The sequence below is a fragment of the Marmota marmota genome, unplaced genomic scaffold (genome assembly GCF_001458135.2).
Source record: "Marmota marmota marmota unplaced genomic scaffold, marMar, whole genome shotgun sequence".
NCBI classification, from domain to species: Eukaryota; Metazoa; Chordata; class Mammalia; order Rodentia; family Sciuridae; genus Marmota; species Marmota marmota.
This window is the reverse complement of record NW_026000241.1, coordinates 8,006,225-8,029,558: the sequence shown is the minus strand read 5'-3', so window position 1 is coordinate 8,029,558 and position 23,334 is coordinate 8,006,225. Positions and strand designations below refer to the sequence as shown.

Below are 23,334 nucleotides of genomic sequence, written 5' to 3'. Positions count from 1 at the left end.
ACAGCAAAATACTTATATAACAAGTATTCCTTACTGGACACAAATCTATGCATAGCACAAGAGGGAAAACTAGAAGGGGTTAACGGAGGGAGGCTGACTTACATTTTACTGCAAATTCCTTTGTACCATGTAATGTGTTAACCTACTCAAAAAAAATCAGTAAAACTTTTTTTTTTTTTAAACTAAGTACAGAGTTTACCCTAAGGGAAAAGGTAGAGTAGAATTCAGAGAAGAAACAATACATTTTTTAATCTAAAATCCATTACACTCCTCTCAGCCACTCTTCAAGGACACTCCTAACACAGAGACTCTGAGCTTGACCTCACCAAGTCAGGGCCTCAAAAGCTCTGTGGCAGCTGTAGCTTCCCAAGAACAACAAATCCCTTTTCTGCACTTCTTTGGAAATACCATGCAAAAAGTATTTCTTTAGCATACTAAGCATATCTTTGGAAATACTGGCTAGATTTCCACAAAATTTACACATTACCCTTTGGATCACTGCTGAAACTAAAGAAGTGGCCTAGAAGCCAAAAGTAAAGAAATGCATAGAATGATGGGATGTCCTGTACATGCTACTGTATTCACTTTGCCTTGGTAAAAGGGTGGCAAGTAGAAGGAAATTAAAGCAGGAAAAAAATGAGTATATTGTACACAAATAATAACATTTAGCATTCTTTACTTATATAGCAAGTATTCCTTACTGGATACAAATCCATGCATAGCACAAGCTTTACACAAAAGAATAGGTCCATACCATGCAGAATATAACCCCATGATGAAGTCTCTGCAAAAGCCTGACAGACTGCTTGACTAAGGCCAACTGGTAAGTTTTTGTTTTTGTTTCAATTTCTGGTCAGTATCTCTATCATGCAAGCTGAGAAAGAGCAATTTATAAAGAACATCATTTGTGGGCTGCAAAAAAACCTCAAAGGCAAGGAAACACATTTTCAAGGTTAATTTCAGGGAAGTTTATATATTAAGTGCATACTTTTCAAGAGGGGAAAAAGGCTAATATTCCTAAATCTTATATAAATCATCTTAATCTCATTCTAACTGCTTGATTAATTAGATCCAAAAGGGAAAACATTATGAGGAATCCAAAATAGGCAAGTTTTATGAACTATGTTTCATAGACAATGCCCAAAATCTAACCCCTTAACTGTTTGCTAATGGCTGTAAGCAGCAAACTGGTCAAAGAATGTGGCTGTATCTAGAGATCATTTCCCACTATTAGAAATAAAAATAAAGACTATGCCCACCAGTACTGGTCTGAGGCTACCATTTCCCCAGAAGAGAGCAAATCATTTTCATTTGATCTATAAGCAATTTAGACATTTAGTCCCACTAGCACAAGCTACATATTTACTAGGGGGAAAAAAAATCTCGTGTACTCCACTAAACATGAAGCATTTTTTTTTCCTCCTATTAATCCTAAAACCAAACAATGCTTAAAAAAAATGGCTGTAAACATTACACATAGGAGACACAATTTTTTAAAAATTAAATGGTGGATGGTGAAAGACTTTCTTTTCAACTTCCCCTAAAATTCAAGGTTCAGGGCCAGGTAAAAAGGCATGCAAATGAGACCACAGCCTCCTCAAGCTGGACACAGGGCATGCCTTGGCTGCAGAAAACATGTAAGTAGCAGTTATAGGTTTTCATGCCAACAAACTAAGATTAACAAGGATGAGTAGAGTCTGGATGGAACGAAGGCACAAGTTTTTTGCCTTTTTGATGCAGACTCAAAAGCCACAAGCGCACACATTTTGTCATGACAGGTTCATACCACTGGACTTCAGGTGCTTGGATCTCTCTCGTTCCTGGGTTGTAGATTTTGGCATAAAAGGAGTAAGTCCTCGGGACTTGGTAGGTCTCATATAGCCTTTCATTGGTTCTATTATTCTGCTTTTATCTTCCTTCTTTCCTTCTCCCAGTACCTTTGGTTCCGATTTTTCTGTCATTTTCTGAGGCTCTTTCTTGATGTTTTCTTTGAGTTCTGGGAGTTGAAGATCCTTGGAAGCAGCCATTTCTAACTTATCTACCACCCCTGAAAGAGGAACTTCAACTTTGCCACATGAGAAACTGGACTGGAGTTCTGGTGTTGGTGGGGAAACACATTGTAATTTTGTGACTTCAGAAGCCAGTATAATTTCTTTAAATTTATCCTCTTCACTTTTTGGAGGCAAGGGAGTCATATCAACCTCCTTATTCAAATAATCTGGGCCCTTAGAATCTCTATCTTTAGTATTTTGGTCCTCGTGGTAACTGATCTTTTGTGCTTTGTCTCCCAATAAGTCAGAAATTTGAGCAGAAGTAGAACCTTTCTCAGTCTCCTCCTCTGTGTTCACTGAAGATGTTTGGAAATCACCCCTATCTCCATATGCTTCTAGGACTCTGGTCTCTCCTGGCAAGCCCTGGTCATCTGTGGGAACTTTAGGAAGAAGGTGCCCTTTTGCTGGCCCTGGGATTTGCTCTACTGAACAGATAGATTCACCACAGAGTGGCAACTCAGATTCTCCTACCACATGCCCTTCATCTACCCCTGCTTCATTTTTCATGGGAACGGCAAACTCACTTTGATTCTTAAGACAGCGATCTTCCTGACTATTCACTGTTTCTATGGCTGCTGTAAAAGGCAGGGCAATTCCTTCTGTGCTGGCAGATGGCACAACAGCAGAGGGAGTCTTGGGTCTTTCTGGCCCTGGGACCCCATCTTTGTTGCAGTTATTTTCCACTAATAATTTAGAAAGCTGAGCTGGGGCTCTCTCTTCCCCATTTTTTGCCAAGGTGTCTGGTAAGGAATCATTTTTCTTTACTACTTGAGGAGGAGTAGTGGGCATTTTTTCACAGGCTGCTGATTCTACAGCCTCTATAGGAGCTGACTTATTCATGAGCCCTGACAGTGTTCTAGGACAGGTAAATGTAATATTTCTATTTTCGTCCACATAGCCCATTCCTTCAATTCTGTGGTCCCCTGTGGTTTCCATGGGAACATGTATTTTTGTTGCATCTAACTTATTCTCCAGAATGTGCTTCTTGGGAAAACTATTTTTAACTTTTTTGCTTTTTTCATCACTACTCCTTTTATTTGGTTTGTCAGCCACTGCTGTGTGTCCCTTGGTTGCATCTGTCTTGTTCTCTTCAGATGCTATTGAGGGAGCAAATCCTGTCTCCTGAATTTGGTCTTGGCAGCTCACATCTGTCACCTTGGCAGCTGGTTCAATAATAGCAGAATCCTTGGCTGTATTTGTTTTGTTGCCCTTAGGGGCCTCAAGCTCAGCAGAATTAACCTCAACATTTTTACCTTTTTTGTCAAGTGCTTCCACTGTGTGTGTACCTGATACATGAAAGAATAAAGAATCAAGTATTTGGGGGGAAGTGTGTCCTAATTCCCTGTTTTTATAGGGAATGCTATCAGATAGTTCTCCATCCTTCCCTACAAAAGGTGGATTAGGAATTTCCTCCTTATCATCCATTCTAGTAGGTTCTATGGGATAATTAATTTTAGACTTTTTGTTTCTGCCTTCATTACTTCTCTTTTTAGTCGTTTCAGAAAACCAAGGAGTTGACTCATGACCCATCCAAGGACAACTTCCTTCCTTGCTCTGGTTACTGACACGTGTATTTTTTACTAAGGCTCCTCTTTCTGACCTAACATCAGAAGTCCGAGTCAAGGTTGATCTATTTTCCAAAGGAATCCATGCCTGTAAAGTGCTTTCCACACTAGGATCTATTATCTCCTTAGGCTCCCCCATCACTACTGCCTCAGTGAAATCAATCATGGTTCCTGGTTGCTTTGAAGAATCTAATCCCAGCTCATCTCTCTTATCCTCAGTAGTCACTCTTTCGGTTTTAAGAATTGGTTCACTTAACCCAAGAACAGCCCTTCCATCATTCTCACTGTCCAGAACATATAGCAAGTCAGATTTAATTCTTGGCTTCCCAGAATTCATTCTCACTTTCCCAGAACTTCCCCTTCCCTTCCTGTTTTTGCCATCACCTGTCATTCTCTTAAACGGCTCATTCCCTAGCCCAGGAGCCTGAACTGACACTTGGCCTTGCAGCTGCTCAGAAGCCAAAATGTTGATTTCCTCTCTTTGCTTGGGAAATGCTTCCCTTTCTAGTTCTTTAACTTCTACAGATCCTTTAAGAAACACTTTCTGGTTGACATTCTGTAGTTTAGACATTTTACTTTCATCATTCTCTTCTTTGAGACTATCTTCTAATGGATTACTTGCTATCAAAGTTGGTATCAAATTAGGCAATTCTTTTGCTGCTATAGGTTTTGAAACTCCACCCACAACCTCTTGGTTCAAGATAGGAGAGCAAGCCTCTTTGGATCTGATCTCCAAAAGAGTTTCAGCTTTATGTTCAGAAATTTCTGTCAGGGATCCTGTCAAGTTAGGAAGGCCCACTATCTGGCCTTTATCCACAGGGGTCTTCAGGAGGGGTGCAGGTTGTGATTTGTATTCATCCAGCTGCAACAATTTCTTATCTTGGTTATGTGGCACTGATTTGTTTCCTCTGCCACGTTCCTCTACTCTCAGCTTGGACTGAGAATTTTCTGCAGTTTTTGGAGATTCTTCTGAACACAAAGTAACTCTGAGATTCTCTGAGATAAAGTTCTCACCTTCTAGTTTGGCTGCTCTAGAGTCACCTCCATTTCCTTTTTTCAATTTCTCTCTGGATACAAGTCCATATTCCACATTCACAGCAGTGCACTGACTAGGGAGGACACCTGATTTATGGGTATAACTGTTATGCCCTTCTGCACTGTCATCATTCCAAGATCCCCCAGCCCGGGGTTGAGAATATCTCTTTTGCTTTGGTTTCTTCTTCTTTTTCTTCATCGCCATTGGCATGCTTTCTATATCCCAGGCCTCCCTGCCGAGATCCCTCTGGGGTTCAAGGAAGTCAGCATGAATACTTTTCCTTTGGTTCCCAGGATAACCACAGGAAGGTGAACCAGAGACCCAACCCGACTCACACAAAGGGAAAGGGCCTAGCCTGGGATCAAGAGTCTTCTGTGGAGTCAAGACTTTCAGCAGCTCAGGAGGGGCCCTGGTAGGCTTGAGCTGGGCTGACCTGCAGTCACTGGATCTGCAACCTTGTGTGCCTTGTGTGAGAGGGGCACCTGCAATACATGAAGTTGGCTAAAATTCTAAATAACAAGCTTCTTGTTATTCTTTCTTAAAAAAAAAAAAAAAAAAACAATAGTTCATTTAGTGACTCATTTAAGCAGTCTGTTTCCACCAATCCATATACTAATTTCTTTAGGAAAACCATTTATTCCCAAACATTTCTTATTCTTAATTGGGATTACCATTTCAGGTAAGAATTTTTTTCAAACACATTTACAAAATATTTCAAACTTTTCTTTTTTCTTTTTTGGTACCAGGGATTGAACTCAGGGACACTCGACCACTGAGCCACATCCCCAGCCCTATTTTATATTTTATTTAGAGACACGGTCTCACTGAGTTGCTAAGCGCTTCACCTTTGCTGAGGCTGGCTTTGAACTCGCGATCCTCCTAACTCAGCCTCCCCCGCCACTAGAATTATAGGTGTGCATCACTGCGCCCAGCAAAATATTTCAAACTTTCTAACCTCTGTAATAAACTCACTCACTACTTATAAATCTCATCTGATTTATTTCTCCTTGTAATTATTAATAGGTACACAAATCTCAATTCTAAACAAGAAATTGTACTTATTTCTTTTTTGGTGATGTTTATTAATTGAATGAATACTTATTCATGATTTGGGACAGAATTTATAATTCTAAGAGTCTGTCACCAATATTATACTGATCTGTATCCAATGAACTAGACTGATTCTGGGAAACAGACCCAGAAGGCCAGATTTATGCTATTTAAAATTTAAAAAAAAGACTAAATAGTATTTTGGCCAGAGAAAAATTCTTATCATTCCAGAACCAGAACATCCTACTCTGAAAGACAAATGTGTTAGATTTCAATGTTCTGTTCTTAAATGTACTTCCCAAAAGACAAAGAAATATGCATAATGATAGTAAGCTGACAAGAATTTCAACAGTTAGGACAAGCACCCTTGGAAAAGTTTCATGAAGTAACACAATTTGGATCCAAATTCCTGGAAAGAAAATCACTAAAGGCAGTCTTCAATGATTCCTGTCAAGTATGACCCAATAAAATGATTTCAAAATACTTAACTAGCACCTTTTGTTTTTGTCCTCATCCCTCCAATGTCCTCTAAATCCTTAATATCTCAGGTTAATTTTAGGTTTTGTCAAAAAATTGTGAGCCATAGCACCTCACAGTATTTATTACACTTAATTTAGGAATTAATCAGCAGCAACTTGATGCCATCACTTACACTATTTTCTTCAATTATTATGTAAGTCTTTGTTTTAGAGTTCATGCCTGGGAACTTCTCTTTCTATTCAGGTAACAATATAATAATAACTCTAGGTGCTTCAATTATTTGGAAAACAGGAAGATCAGCGAGAACGAGGATGGATATCTATGTGCCTTAGGATGGTCTATCTTGTATACAATTAGCACTTACTAAAATCTTTACTGACATTCTCAGTCAGTAAAATAACATTTAAAATTCATTTATTTAGCTCCTACTTGCTGCTAGACAGTGTGTAAACTCTAGGGACTCTAAATGAATTAAGTCCGAGCACTGCCCTCAAGGAGCTCACATTCCCATCATAGCAACAGAAAAGTATACAGAGAATCATCAAGTTGACAATCATATGCACGTGTTCCTGGCTTATCAACAAAAACATGTAATCTTAGAAATCACTGACTGAGCAAACTTAAAAGTTTTACAGTATCTTAGAGCAGTATCCCTCAAAGTTTAATACATGTGAAAATTACTTGGGGTTGCTGTTAAAATTCAGATTATAATTCTATAGGTCTGAGAAAGAGTCCAAGATTCCACATTTCTAAGATGTTCAGTCACAGTGCAAATGCTGTTGAGCCATGGAACACACTGTAACTAGCAAGACTTTATAGAACTTAATAGTTGAACAAACAGATATAGGCAAATAACATACCTAAGACTACTAAGGAGAGTCAACAGATGAAATAGACCAAAATTTAGTGTCCTGAGTTGATATAGTGGTGATTTTAAATATTTAACAAGTTGACCTTCTGCCTAAACAAAATGAAATCCATTGAAGAAAGGAAACTGACCTCATAAACTATACTGCTAATAACAACACAACCAGGAAAGCAGGGACAATGTCTACCAACATCACTTCAATCACTCCTAGTTTAAGCTGTTTGAGAGTCCATTTGGTTTTCTTCACTTACCTGAGGTCTCTGAAGAAAGTTCAGAAGGCTGACTGCTGAATGGTTTCTTCTGTTCTAATTTCTCTAACACAGAATCTGGCAAGTTGTCCTTTGGGCCCGTGGCTGTGACTGGTTCTAAAGGTAATAGTACAGATCACATGTGGGTAAGAGAGTAACTATTTCAGATATTTTTCCACCCATGAGAAATTAAAGGTGGCAATCATTTTTGAGGAATTCTCCTACAATAGGCAGCAGAGATGAAGAGCAGGTTAAGAAGTAGTCAGGAGAGTTTCTGTTTCTATCTTTCAAGATGGGAAAAATGACAAACTCTTTTAAGTTGGGAATAATTCAGTGAAATGGCAGAAAACAAACTAATGGCTGGGGCAATATACTTGACTTGAAAAGGAGAAATTGGACCTATTACAAAATGAGAGGAGAGGTTGGCCTTAATTAGGAGCAGGAATAGTTATAAAAATAGGAGAGGGGGTTGGCGTTGTGGCTCAGTGGTAGAGTACTTGCCTCTCATGTGCAAGGCCCTGGGTTCGCTCTTCAGCGCCACATAAAAATAAATAAAATAAAGGTATTGTATCCACCTACAACTAAAAAATAAATATTAAAAAAAAAAAAAAACAGGGACTGGAATTGTGGCTCAGTGGTAGAGCATTTGCCTGGCATGAGTGAGGCACTGGGTTCGATTCTCAGCACTACATATAAATAAAGGTCCATGAACAACTTAAATATATGTATATATATATATGAAATTAAAAAAAAACAGGAGAGAAGTCAGAGTCTATGGATACAGATACAAACTGTGTAGATGAGCTAACAGACGATTGTGGGTGTTTTATTTCATTGCAATTATCTGGAAAATAGGAAGATCAGCAGATTGATAAGGTATTGGAGGTTGGAGGAGGGTAAAGGTAAGAAAGAGCTGTCTAGGAGAGTAGGAATATGAATAGATTTGCAAAGCACAGTGAGACTATTTATTTTAACTGGCATGATGCCTGTCCCTTAGTCTTCTGGAAGGTAATAGTAAAGATCACATGTGGGTAAGAGAGTATTTTTCTGTGGATGATATAGTGTCCACTTGAAACTATACCCTGGTAAACAGAAATACTGAGAGGAAACAAAGCTCATACCTGGTGAAATCATGAAAGTAGGTGCAGCTAACTGCCCATCTTTTTGGAGAGACTGTATCTGGGAATTTTCACTTATTCCTTCCTGAGTCTGGGCAATTTCCATGTCTTTAACTAGAACTGATGCCACCTCTGTTCCTGAGGGTGGTGCAACATCCTTGGCTGGAGTCACACTGTTGGCCAGGGTCATCTCTGTTCCAGGGGACAGAGCCACATCCTTAGCCAGGGCCACATCTGCTTCTGGAGGCAGCAGCATATCCTTGATCAAGGTTACTTCTTTTTCTGGGAGTGGAGTTATATCCTTGACCTGAGCCACCTCTACTTCTGGAGACACAGCCAAATCCTTACCCAGGGCCAACTTTGTTTCAGAGGGTGTACCCATATTCTTGACCAGGGTTACTTCTGTTTCTGGGAGTGGAGCCACATCCTTGACAAGGTCCACCTTTGATTCTGGGGACAGAGCCACTTCCTTACCCATGGTCACTTCTGTTAATGGAGGTGGAGTAATGTCCTTGTCTGAGGGCCCTTCTGTTTCTACTGCATCCTTCGTGAAGACTACTGTTGCTTCTGAAGGCACTGTCATGTCCCTTGGCACAGCCACCTCTTTTTCTGATAACAAGACCATCTCCTCAGCTGAGGATTTTTCTGTGGATGATACAGTGTCCACAGCTAGTGCCACCTCCATTTCTGAAAATGATACCATACCCTTGCCTGAGATTGACTCTGTTTCTTTGGGTGATGCCATGCCCTCATGTGAAAACAAATCCATTTTTACAGGTGGTACTCTCTCTGTTTCTTCAAATAGTGTCACATCCTTGCCTGCAGCCACCTCTATTTCTGTGGGCAGCACCATATCTTTAGTCAAAGACACATCTGTTTTTTCGGGTGATATGACATCCTTAACTGGGACCACTTCTTTTTCTATAGGTAGGACCATGTCCTTGACCAGAGACATATCTGATTCAATGGATGACTGCAAGTCCTTGGGCAGTGTCACATCTGATTTGGTGGGTTGTTCCATATCTTTAGTCAATTCCACCTTTGTTTCTGTGGCGGGTGCCATTTCCTTGACCAGGGCTACCACTTTTTCTCCAGACGGTGCCATTTCTGTAGTCTTCTGTCCTATTATTATTTCCAATGCTTTAGTTGGTGGCTGTTCTTCTACTGATGCCATTTCTCCTTCCTTGGGTAACTCTAAGGGAAATAAGTTAAAAATCTGGGACCCATCATTTTCTACTCATACCTCTGCACTTAAAACTCATAGGGCACAAGAGTATTTGGCTATTGTGACCTTAAGACCTTAAACATAATTAAGAAGGTGTTGAGGGGCTGGAGTTGTGGCTCAGAGGTACAGCACTTGCCTAGCATGCGTGAGGCCCTGGGTTTCATCCTCAACACCACATAAAATAAAATAAAGATATTTTATTCGTGTATTACTAAAAAATAAATATTAAAAAAAAAGAAGCTGTTGATTTAGTGCATGCTGCCTACTCCTTGACAATCCCATCATTTAGAAGGATAAGACATGTGAAACTGAGAAGACAAATTGTGGAGGAGAAAAGGAAAACTATAGGCTTGAAAACACAGGTATGTATTAGTATTAGGAAGGGAACCTATGGAACTGCTGGTCAGTTATCTTTCCTATTAAGAAAAGAAGCCCAGAACTCTAGGCTTAGTGGTTAAGTGAACCTGGGTTCAATTCCCAGAACCAAAGAGAAGGGATTTCCTCTTAAGATTGTATTTTAATTATAATTTAACTCTCCCAGCTCTGATATCTTTAATACAAGCTTAAAAACATTTGTGATAATTCTGAAAATTTTATGTGTCTCTTGTAAGCTGCTAAAAATATGCCCAATGATTTATACCAATTATCAATATTTCAATTACTAACTGATAAAGCAGATTTTAAATAATTCACCTGTCATCTGTGGAAGATTTGCAGTGGCCTCTAGAGAAACAAAGGACTCCGAGTATGGAGGGTTTGGGGCTTCCATAGACCACCCCTGAGGTACAACAGTTGCAGGAGCAAATGTGTCGCAGGGAGGCATACCTAATATCAAAACACAAAACACATTTTGAAATTTGGTTGACAAAGAAGGAAAAAAAGGCATTTGGTATTTTAAATCAACTGTATATATTGCCAAGAAGACATAGGTCTAAGGAACAGTAAAAAACAAAGTACAAAAGTTTTAAATGAAACACTCCTAACAATCTTCAGGTTTTGCGTAATTATTAACAGGCAGCATCACTATATCCCAGGAAGACCATGAATCAATATATATTGCCTACTTTTACAGGATATTACAAAGATTCAAAATATCAAAGATTGAGCTCTAGTAACACCACAATCAAAATAATAGTGTACAGTAAAGAAAGGTGAGCCTTAATTCATCAGTAAAATGAGATTAACACCTGCCTATATGAAAATATTTTGTTAATTATTAACAACTAGCTGGATGCGGTGGTACTTATCTATAATCTCAGTGACTCAGGAGATTGAGGCAGGAGGATTGCAAACACCAGGCCAACCTCAACAATTTAGCAAGACTGTCTCAAAATAAAAGGAGCTGGGGATGTAGCTTAGAGGTAAAGCATCCCTGGGTTTGGTCTCCAGGACAACCCTCAGAAACAAGCACACACACTAGGCAAATGACAAATATAAGTGGATTATTGTAATGCTTATCCTATGCCAGTCTCAACAGATTTAATATCAGTCCCTGCTGAGATCATTATATGTTTTTGTGTTTGTTTATTTTCAGGAGGTAGGGTCTCGCTATGTTGCTCAGACTGGCCTCAAATTCTTGGCCTCCTGTCTTAGCTTCCCGAGTAGCCAGGATTATAGGCATATGCCACAACATCTGAGAAGATTAATACAATTTAGCTACAGAGACAAGTAGACAAATAGTAAACAACGCATACTGTACATTATGAACTAAGTGATATAGGAGTGCAGAAAGAACCATGAGGCCCAGACTATCACAAAAGGCTTCAGAAGAGAAGCAAGAGCAGAAATAGAGGGTGGTCAATTTCAAAGACAGAGGACACTCTGAGCAAAGAAAGCATAAAGATGCAAACAGGAGGAGATGAGGATATTACTATTTATGATAACTAAGATTATTTAATGATTACTCTACCAGACACAATGCTAAGTGTTTCACATAATTTTATTTAATTGTCATCACTTCTCTAATGTAAAAACTAGTGCTGGCTCTGTTTTGTAGATTAAAAAAAAAAAGAGTTTAGGGAGGAAGTAATTTGCTCAAGGTCATGGGTCATGAGTGAATAAAATGTGGATGCAGAATTTGGCCCTAAGTTAGAGGTCTTATGAGAGGATGTCCATAGTCTCTGAACAGCTTGACTGTGAATTCTCCTCTTTAATCTGGAATAAGCCTGGTCACAGTCAGAGGCCCTACATCTGATTCTGCCTATTAGTTAACATGAAAGATGATGGGTGAAAGCTCATATTAATTGAAGCTAAGGGACTATAGGAGACCAGAATATGCACCCAAATAGGCATAAGATTACATTGAATGCAAGTCAACTGAGAAGTAGATATGAAAAACAAAACAAAACAAATAGGGGCTGGGGATGTGGCTCAAGCAGTAGCGCGCTTGCCTGGCATGCATGCGGCCTGGGTTCGATCCTCAGCACCACATACAAACAAAGATGTTTTGTCCACCGAAAACTAAATATTAAAAAATTCTGTCTCTCTCTCTCTCTCTTAAAAAAAAAAAACAAACAAATAGCAACAACACAAAACCCAATCAATTCTTAGCTTTCCTCCTATTTACCTAAAAGCAGGACAAATACTTTCAAAAGTGTTCCTCCACCCTCTGCATCTTAAAGTACAAAGGTTGATTACTGAAGACAACTGTATGCTCTTATCAGCCTGGAGATGTCACCACAGGAATCTACATAACAAGTTTTACTCACTAGCCTTTACCACCTACTTGCACCCTCACAGTTTGCCACTAAAGACCCTGAAAAGTCCTTTTCCTTTATCTTTCTAATTCTCAAAAAAAGTATGACTTTTTATCAAAGAAGCTATATAACTGAGTTCTAAAGCCACTTCTTTGAGATTAGTCATTCCCCAAATACCTTCCTTGTGTATATGAAATATACATGTTAATCTTCACTTTCTTTTTCTCTTTTGCTATACGTGCCCTAAGCAATAAATCTAAGAAGGAAAATTAATTTTTCTTCCCTACAGAATAATTCCAGCTAGAGAAGCCATACCGTAACTGTCTTCCAAAGGATTATTATGCCCTGTAAATGTCAAATCATTTGTTGTTCCACTGGAGAGAAAGAGCAAATCTGCTAGTCCGTCATCATGGTGCATCTTAAAGGGATCTAGAATAAAGAAGTAATCCAAAACTCAGTCCCAGTGAATGCAATTAGAAAGGTAAAAACATTTCTTATGACAAATATTGATTAGTTACATGTGTGTTGTCCAGTAGTAAAATAAGTTGAGATAACATGTGACTACACATGTAGGCAATCAATAAATACTCACTAATTCATTTGTTTCAAGTTAATAATATATAATCCCTTATTCCCGTAAGGTTTGATTATCTAAATCACAGAGCCAACAAATGTATAAAACTGAGAGAACACTTAATGCTCAACTCTAACATTCTAAGAGGCAAAAATAAAGAAAATGGAATTTTCAATATATAATTTAGAGATTTTGTTATTAAATAAATCAGCTAGAATGTTTTCAGAACAAGTTTAAAAAGGGAAATTTTCACCTCATGTGGACATTGTGAAGAAAACTGCATTTCAAAAGCTCTCTGAATGGAGTTTGTCCTGAGAGAATGAATAAACTCTAGATTCAGGAGTTGGCATGAGTGAAGATACTCAAAAACATCAGTAAACTCTTTGTGCTTTCTTACACGAAAAACATAAAAAAGCAAAGCTGGTCAGGCAAATAATGAATTATGATTTCTAAGGAGGCCTTCTCAAATTCTGTTTCCATGTTAAGGATTTGACCCAGGTCTTGAGAGCCTGCATGTCTAACTATTTCCTCTGATGAAGCTAATGCATGACTCCCTAACACACTGTCAACATCAGAGGCAAGTATGTAAAAACCCAGGTCTTGGGAAAATGTTCATTTCCTTGGCTCTGAGACAGCTAGACCACCCCTCTTTTTATAAAGGGTTTCAGGATTAGAGGAGACAGATACTGCATTGCAAAGTGTATTTTGAATAATTAGAAGGCATAATTGAGAAAGCTGGGGTCAGGGGTGGAAGAAGCCTTGAGGCTGCCTTTCAAATAAACAGGGAAGGATGTAAAGGCAATCTGGCTGTAACATCTGTTATGCAAGGTCAGAGACAGGATCATTTAGCAAAAGGATATATTTTTGTTCAAGTCAAGCTTGAAAAATACTTAAACTAAATTTGAGAACTGAGTGGTTGGAGAAGGGCACACCTTTTCTCTATATTCCCTCTCATCCAATCTCACAGTCTAAAATTTCATTAATAAGCAGATGACACTCAAATTTTTATCACTAGCCCTCTAGAGCTATCCCCTTATTTCCAGCCTTTAAAATAAAATGGCCTCTATGTATATGTGCCCATGTGTGTGCAAGCACATGCTAAGAATGGATGGAAACCCAGGGCCTCATGTGAGCAAAGCACATAATCTACAACTGAGGTAGAGTGGTAAAGTATTCAAAGTATTTAATATATTCCAGCACCCCACCTCTTAATTTAATAAATCCCAAATGCAACATGTTTCTCAAACCTATTCTCCATAAGACAGGACAGAAATTAAAGAGATAGGAATGAGACAAAAGGAAGAAGAGGGAAAAGACAACTTTATGTGAAAACCTTGTGCTAAAGTTCCTCAGACCTTCATTCCCCAAGCAGTTCTCTCTTTCCAGGCCTATCACTCCAAGATTTCTGAGAATTCTATAAATGTTCACTCACAATTACTAGAAATTCAACCACTTGTGAAAACTGCCCCATGTTCACTAATTAGCCCACTAATACATGTATTTTTTAGAATATATTGCACAAAGGAAGATACAAAACAGTATAGGGTACTTTCCCAACCCTACCTTTTGATCAGATAATGAAAAAGATATCAACCTAAGAATCCTGAATTTGCCAGATCACCATGACCATCTTAAGCTCACCAGATTGATGTTATCCTCACATATAGATGACACTTATGCCCACCCCTTACCCAGTTTCCTTTAAAAGAATGTGAGATTCCCCAAGTGTCTCTCATTAGTGAGGTGGCCCATGTTCTCCCTTGAATGTGTACTCTCCTTACTTTTCTAAATAAATCTCGGTGCCTCAATATCTGATGGATTGAGAAATTCTTTTCTATGCCATTTGTCCATGTCCAACTTTGGACCATGTTGACCTAAGTTGAAGTCCCCTTCTCTGGGACCCTCTTGGACCCCACATTCTGGTATAACACAAAATCTTACCATATGAAATGGCATTCTATCCTTCTCTTGTTGGTAAACAGTTTTGACCTTATCCTTGAAGTTATCCTTGACCTCTGAATTTCACACATTTGATTCATTAGAAAACTGGCAGAATTGACTTTGAAACTGTCCCCCAGAATCTATTTCTTCTGGGTCTCTACTGACTAGGAAGTCTCAACAAGTTTGCAGTCAAGGCACTGGCCATGGCTGTGCTCATCTGAAGAGTTGCCTGGCAAGATCTGCCTGCCATCAAGATGGCTTATTTACACGGCCATGGGCTGAAAGTATCAGTTCCTCTTCCATGTATACTTCTCCTTATCAAATGGCTTTCCCCATGGTGAATAAATTTAGGAGTGACAAAAATGGAAACTGCAATGTCTTCTGTGATCTATCAATCACACACACCAAGCCTAGTTTAATGTGGAGACGGCTATATAAGGTTGTGAATACCAGGAGGCAGGGACCATTGGGAGCCATCTTGATGGCTGGGCACCACACTTGACTTTCAGGAAATTAAATTCTACTGTGTTATCTCCCACTTAGAACTGGGAATCACCCTTGCTGGCTCCTATTCTTCCTGGCTGGAATTAGTAATTAAAAAGTACTCACAAAGACGGCCTGGCCAAAATGGTTTTACCAATGACTTCTATCATAAATTCAAAGAACTAAAACCAATTATTCACAATATCTTCCAAAAAATATAAGAGGAGAAAGCACTTTCCGACTCATTCTGAGAACAGTATTACCTACACAAAACTAGACAAAGACATCACAAGAAAACTACACACTATGTCTTTGAATATGGCTTCAAAAATCTTCAAGGGTTTATATATGGAACCCATTTTTAAAAATTCTACAACATGACCAAGAGGTATATATCTCAGAAGTACAATAATGGTTTAATATCCAAAAATCAAAATGTATCATCAGAATAAAAAATAAAAACATGATCACCTTACCAGATGCAGAAAATCTATTTGACAAAATCAATACCCTCTCATGATAAAACACTCAATAAAGTTGGGTATGGTGGTACACACCTATAATCCCAGCAACTTGGAAAGCTAAGACAGGAAGATTGCAAGTTTGAGGCCAACCTCAGCAACTCAGCAAGGCCCTCAGCAACTTAGCAAGATCCTGTCTCAAAATAAAAATAAAAATATTTAAAACACAAAAGGGGACCGCGCCCAGTGGTGCATGCCTGTAGAACCAGTGGCTTGAGAGACTGAGACAGGAGGATTGCAAGTTCAAAGCTAGCCTCAGCAACATTGAGGCGCTAGGCAACTCAGACCCTGTCTCTAGATAAAATATAAAATAGGGCTCAGTGGTCAAGTGTTCCTGAGTTCAGCCCCCACCCCCCCAAAAAAAAACAATAATAGGGAAGGAAAGAAGGAAATTTTCTTAACCTGATCAAGGGTACCTACAAAACACACACAGATTGGAGACTGGATGCTATGTCTCTATACTGTGGCTCTTCCTACAAACACATATCCATGATAATTTATAAATTAGGCACAATAGAGACTGACAATAATAAGTTATGGGATGGAACAATCATAATAATATAGTATAATAAAAATGTTAAAATGTGTGAATTACTTATTTTTGAAATGTTCCATTTGATATTTTCAGACTGCAGTTGACTGCAGGTAGCTAAAACTGTGGGTAAGCAGGGGCTACTCTAGTTCTGTAAATGACATGGTTTTGCCTTTAAAAAATGCTAAGGAATTCCTGAAAAACTATTAGACCTGATAAATGAGTTCAGCAAGATTGAAAGATATAAGAACAACAAACAAAAAGTCAATTATATTTCTACACCCTTGCAATGAAGAATCTGAAAATGAAATTAAGGAAACAAATCCACTCACAGCATCGGACAGAATGAAATACCAAGAATAAATTTAACCAATCTCATACACTCAAAACTACAAAATACTGTAATGTAAATGAAAAATAAACAAATGGAAAAACTTTAAATGCTCGTGAATAGAAGACTTAATATTGTCAAGAGGGCAATACTCCCTAATTAATCCACAGATTCAGCACATTTTCTCTTAGAATTCCAGCCAATTTCTTTGTAGAAATTGACAATATGATTCTATGGAATTACAAAGGGCTGAGTGTATCAAACAATCATGGGAAAAGAACAAAGGAAACTCACAATTGCAAAACTTACCAAAAAGCGGCAGTAAAGTGCACTCACAACTTTCAAGGGGGATTGGTGCCAGGACATGTGGCCCCATACCAAAATCCGTGGATGCTCAAGTCCCTCATATAAAATGGCACAGAAGTTTCATATAGCCTATACACATCCTTTTGCAAATTTTCAATCATCTCTACATTACTCATAATACCTTCTAAATGTAAATGCTATGTAAATAATCATTATAATGAGTTGCTTAGAGAATAATGATAACTTGAAAATGTCTGACATGTTCAGTATAGATGTAATTTTTTTCTCTCTGAATATTATCATCAATTGTTGGTTGAATCCTTGGATGTAGAACCTGTGGGTATGCAGGGCAAACTATACTGACACAAAAATCATGAAATAGAACTCAACTTTGAGAAACAAAACCAAATACCTACAATTAACAGATTTTCAACAACGGTGCAAAAACCATTCAATGGAGAAAGACCAGTCTTTTCAAAAAATGGAAGCGGGACAATGGATATCCACATGAAAAAGAATGAATCTCCTACCTCTGATCATATACAAAAATCTACATAAAAGGGATCAAAGACTTAAACATAACAACACAAACTAACATTTTAAGAACAAAACACAGTGATAAACCTTCATAAACCCAGTTTTGAAAATAGACTGATGACATAAAAAACACAAGTAACACAAAGAAAAATGAATAAACTGGGTTTCATAAAAATAAAAAAAGTTATGCATCAAAGGATATTACCCAGAAAGTTAGAAGACCACCCACATAATGGGAGATACAATTTCATACCCACTAGGTTAGCTATAATTTTTTATAAAGGGAAATAAGTGTTGGTTAGAATGTGGAAGAATTACAAACCTCACACATTACTGGTGTAAAATGTGGCAGTCACTTTGGAAAACAGTCTGGCAAATAACCTAAGCTCTCAATCAGGCTGAAATCAAGGTAGCAATGTTACTCCTGCAAAGCCCTTTTACAATTCATGTCTCCTACCACTTCTAGTTTTGGGCAACTACAGATCTGCTTTTCCATATTTTTTCTTATTTGAATTTTATAGAAATTAGTATTAATCATTTTGCTCTTCATCAAACAAGGATAATAATATGTATTTGACAGAGTGAGGTAAGAAACCCAGATAATATGTATAAAGGCTCCAGCACGGTGCCTGGCACAAAACAGGCACTATTATTACTGTAATAATTCCTTCTAGAAGAATTAAAAGTTTCTAAGACACTGCTGATCCTTTAGTTTCTAATGTATATGCATTTCAGATAAATATCTGAAAAACAGGTTCTGAAAAGGAGAGAATTGTAGGGCATTAAGTATCTCTGAAGAAAAGACAAACAGTACATAAAGGGTCAACTGATGTTTAGGGGAAATTATTCTAGTTGAATTCTAGTTGAATACAAATACAAAGAAATTATATGTAGGCTATAATGTTTTATTTGAGTGGTGGTTGCCACTTTGTTCTTGTATTTATCATAGCTCACATTTAGCAGTCACATATGAGCTCCTGCTTACCAGTCTGGATAGGATTCACCACTTGCTCAGGCTGGAAGCAAAAGTTTGTATTTTCTGGCCAGTTCTGGCTGTTCTGATATTCCTGGTAGGCCATTTTCTCTTCGAGGAATTCAGTTGGAGACCCTTAACATACAGACACAAAGCAAATTACTAGAGAAGAGTTTCTGTAAATTACTATAGGAAGTACAATACGACACAATCACATTTGGCTAACGTCTTTGAGAAAATATTTTTAAATTTAAAAATAGAAAGAAAGCCAGGCATGGTGACACACACCTGTAATCACAGCTACTCAGAAGGTTCAGGCAGGAGGATCCCAAGTCCCCTTTCTCAAAATAAAAAATAAAAGGGTTGGGGATGTAGCTCAGTGAACAGCCCTGGGTTCAATCCCTAACACAGCCAAAATAAATAAATTAATTAATTGAGTAAGTAAGTATTGGAAGCCTAAGATTGTTTTCTGTGGGAAGGAGGAGTGTTTTTGGGGATTGAACTCGGGGTCACTTAACCACTGAGCCACCTCCCCAGCCCTTTTTTGTATTTTATTTAGAGACAGGGTCTCACTGAGTTGCTTAACACCTTGCTTTTGCTGAGGCTGGCTTTGAACTCGTGATCCTCCTGGCTCAGCCTCTCAAACCACTGGGACTACAGGCATGAGCCACAATGCCTGGCTTACAAGTGTCTTTTTTAAAGATGGAAACTGATCATCATACTCCATCGATAAACATTTACAATGAATTTAGAGACATTCTTAATAAATAACCAAAGTACAAAATAAGTATGCCTTTTCTTAAGATACGACTTAAGATCAGGGAGAAAAGAAAAATGAAGGAATATATTTCTGATATATTGTCTATCAACTGAAATGGCTAAGGAGACTTAAAGATCATGCAGTGTGGTCCTGCATATTTATGTCTAAGAACCTCCAGAAGGTTTAAATGCATCATCTCCATTCCATCAAAGTCCCCCTTTACCCACTGCCTCCTTTTGTTCTCTCTTCAAGTGTTATGTCTTTTTTTGTCCCTCCTTCAGCAGCAAGCGAGCAAACTTCAAATAGCATTTCAATCTAAGTTCCACAGGTTAACTGTGTGCTTTAATTTTCTATAATACTAATGTAATTACTATTTCAGCAAACATATAGGGCCAATTTTTTATAGGTCACATTTATTTTTAGAAAATGCAAAGAAGAAATCTCAAGGCTGACTGAAACAACAGAGTCAGGCACTGGGTAAAATTCTTAGGAGAAACAAGAATGAATCCACCGGTGATTAGGCAGCTCTAAGTTAACAGGCCCAAGAAATGTAAAACAATTCTTAAAAATGTGGATTAGGGCTTTGCATCCAAGTTTTCCTTAAATTTACATCCTTTTAATACTTTTTTACAAATACAATATCTTTACTTTGTTTATTCTTATGTGGTGCTGAGAACTGAACCCAGTGCCTCACACGTGCTAGGCAAGTGCTCTACCACTGAGCCACAACCTCAGACCCCTTTAATACTTAGTCTCTTTTCATATCTGTTGTTTTCTAATGAAGAACAAAATTGGGATTGTTCATGGGAAATTAAAAAAATTTTTTTAAATAGAAAAATAAGAAATATCAATAATAATTACCTAATTTTATTCTAAATGGTTGACAGGCTGCTTCTTTATGAACATTATTTATGCTGCTCATAGTTTATATGCTACTAACAAAGGAGAAATTAGTGACGACTTCTATTTCATACTCCCGATACTTTCCTTATCTGCTTTAGAACACTGGAGTAGAAAGGACCCAAAGGAGTAAACCCATACCACATTTGTCCCAATAATTCATTTATGTATTTAAATATTTTGAATCAGGCACTGGTGAAAAAGCAGCAAAAATGAAGAAAAACCCTGCTGTCATGGAGTTCAGATCACCACCATCACCACCATCATTATATTGTGCTTATACACTATGGAAGAAGCGGTATTTGTGTAGTTGAGGGTTTCAGACATGCCTGATGATGCAAGTCTCTGTAAACCTCAGTTTTCATATCTAATACCTGCTTTACCTACTTCATAAAGGTTGAAAGGGGATATGTTAAAGTACTCAGAAAATTGTGACAAACATGGTAAAATTATTGATAATCCTACCATTAGTATGGATTATAGGGGATAAGCATCTACAATAGCAGGTACTAAGTGCTGCTACTGGGGTTTAAAGAATGGTCACATGATATGGTCATGGAATGATCTAGAAATACTTCCTGTAGATCAGAACATAGCTGAACCTGAAAAGACAATTAGAAGGCTATGTACATTGAGCTGAGAGTCTGTGGAAGACACACAGTAGGAAAGACATTGAGCATAGCAAATTATCTGTTTTTAAGGCCATGGGCATAAAAGGGAAAATAAGGAACATACCATTTTGGCTGGAACACACAATAGTTCTTCATAAAGGGCAGCTAGAGGATGACCAGTGCTTCACAGGCCAAACAGAGTGGAACCCAAGGTTTGTCTATCTGCATTCCCTAAAAGAGAACCAGCCCATCTCTCTCCAGGTGGTCTTAGTGTTGTGGATCATGGTATTTTGCATCCTTATCCAAAAGAATGTACTTGTGATACAAGCAGGCCCAAAGTCCTTTGCAGAAATTTGAAGCATAAAGATATATTTGGGCTGCCAGTGGCTATCTTTCCCACTGTTTTTTCTTTTTTCTTTTTTGACGGGGGAGGGGGCAGTAACTGGGGATTGACCCCAGGGTACTTTACCACTGGGCTTCATCCCCAACTCTTTTTGTTTTTTTATTTTGTCATGGGATCTTGCTAAGTTGCTTAGAGCATCACTAAGTTGCTGACACTGGTCTCAAACTTGTAATTCTCTGGAATCATTGGGATTTCAGGCATATGGGTGTACTGCTATACCCAACAGAACTACAGTTTTTAATGAGAAAAGTGAGTATATTTTCCTCAGACCTTCTGGAGAAGGAACATGCAGGTCTGGTATTCAGATGTCAAAGTCTGCAGATTTCTACTTTCCAGAGTGGTGCTGTAGCTTAGTGGCTCTCTCTAAGGGGCCACATTCAAAATAGCCAGCCTCCAGCTATCAGTACCATTAATGAACAGGTTTGACAGAGGCTCATTCCCATATCTTCATTCAATGATGATGACCTAGATTTCATTCTTAAAATTTCATTCTTAGCAAAGGCAGGCAAAGTAGTTTATGATAACGATAACCTTCAGAATAAATGTGGGATTTTTTTTTTTTGAATACCACAATTGTACTCTGCTCAGAGTCTATTTCAAGGAAAGAATAAAAAATGTAATTCTAAACAAGAAGCAATTTACACAATACAATGGAAACAACCCTTACTTTCACCATCAGTCATCCTTAGATACATTGGTTTTCCTATGAAAGCAGAAGTGAGTGGGGTGGGGTGGCGCATGACTGTAATACCAGCTACTCAGGAGGCTGAGAAAGGAGGATCAAAAGTTTGAGACCAGTCCTGGGAATTCAGAGAGATCTTTTTTTCTCAAAATGGAAAACGAAAAAAGCGGGGCTGGGGATATAGTCAGTTGGTAGAGTGGCTTACCTTGCATACACAAGGCCCTGGGCTCAATCCCCAGCATGCATGAATGAATGAATGAATGAATGAATAAATAAATAAATAAATAGGGGCTGGGGATGCAGCTCAGTGGTATACTGCCCATGTTCAATCATCATTACCATAAAAATGAACAAATGAATGAATGAATGAATGAATGAAAGTAACTTTGGAGTTGACATGGGCTAACTCCTATTTCCATTAAATTGAAGGCATTTACAGAAAGGCAAATGGCTAAAAGTTTGAAATACTCATTAATCAAATAACATATCTATGAATCAAAGCCAGGACTAATTCCATCAGAAAACATTGGTTATCAAGTGCAATACAGACCAATGGATTTTAAAATAACATACTACAAAAAGTACACTGAGGCTTGATGCAGTGGCCCACATTTTTAATCCCAGCAACTCAGGAAGCTAAGGTAAGTGGATCACAAGAGCAATGCCAGCCTCAGCAATTTAGCAAGATCCTAAGCAAAATTCAGTGAGGACCTGCCTCAAAATTAAAAAGGGTTGGGGATGTAGCCTACTGGTAAAGTGTCCCTGGATTCAATCCCCAGTACATTCTCCCCTTTCATAGATCAAAAAAAAGTTCTGATAGGGTTTCAAATTCTACATTGCAAATAACCTGTAATAAAACTAGCACCTGTCCAGTTTTATTGTCACATCAGAGAATATCCATAATTACCTTTAAAAAAATACCAAAACATTTCTCCTCCTAAACTGCATGTATCAGTCAATCCAAACAACATATTGTAACACAACTGCAGAAGCAATTTTCAAATATGAGAATCCAGCAGTGATCTACTAAATTACACATTAAAGAGATTTAGAAAAATGTAAAACACTACTACTCTTATTACTATTCTCTCTGGTGGTGGTACTGGGATTGAACCCAGAGGAGAGCTCTACCATTAAGCTATATCCCCAGCACCTTTTATACTTGTGATCTGCTTCAGTCTCCTGAGTTGCTGGATTTACAGGCATGGGGGGAGGAGGGGGAGAAGAAAGAAGAAGGAGGAAGAAGGAGGAGGAAGAAGAGGGGGGAGGAGGGGGAGGGGGGAGGAGAAAGAAAACTTAAATTGAGGCAGAAGATTAAGTTCTAGTACTAGCTCTTTGGAGAGACCTTAGTTAATCTGTTTAATCCCTCTGAACACGTAAGGGATACCTTAAATTATTACTGCAGAGATAAGAAAGCTAATTCCTTTCTAATCCTCAACCAAA

The 23,334-nt window shown here is 38.2% G+C and overlaps 1 protein-coding gene across 21 annotated transcripts in view; it reads right to left on the bottom strand.

The window, feature by feature from the left end:
- The window catches only part of Map4 (microtubule associated protein 4), a 167,489-nt gene that overhangs the window by 41,604 nt on the left and 102,551 nt on the right, over positions 1–23,334 (bottom strand). For 8 of the 21 annotated variants that reach the window (XM_048795399.1, XM_048795400.1, XM_015489331.2 and 5 more), the window contains 5 exons: positions 18,548–18,670; positions 12,653–12,766; positions 10,335–10,466; positions 8,420–9,610; positions 7,302–7,415 (listed from right to left, as the gene is read on the bottom strand). In XM_048795399.1, coding sequence (XP_048651356.1) covers positions 7,302–7,415; positions 8,420–9,610; positions 10,335–10,466; positions 12,653–12,766; positions 18,548–18,670 — 1,674 coding nt within the window. Of the gene's footprint in view, positions 1–1,786; positions 5,123–7,301; positions 7,416–8,419; positions 9,611–10,334; positions 10,467–12,652; positions 12,767–18,547; positions 18,671–23,334 lie in introns of those variants that run through there. The other 13 variants (XM_048795390.1, XM_048795391.1, XM_015489328.2 and 10 more) reach the window with 10 other exon arrangements.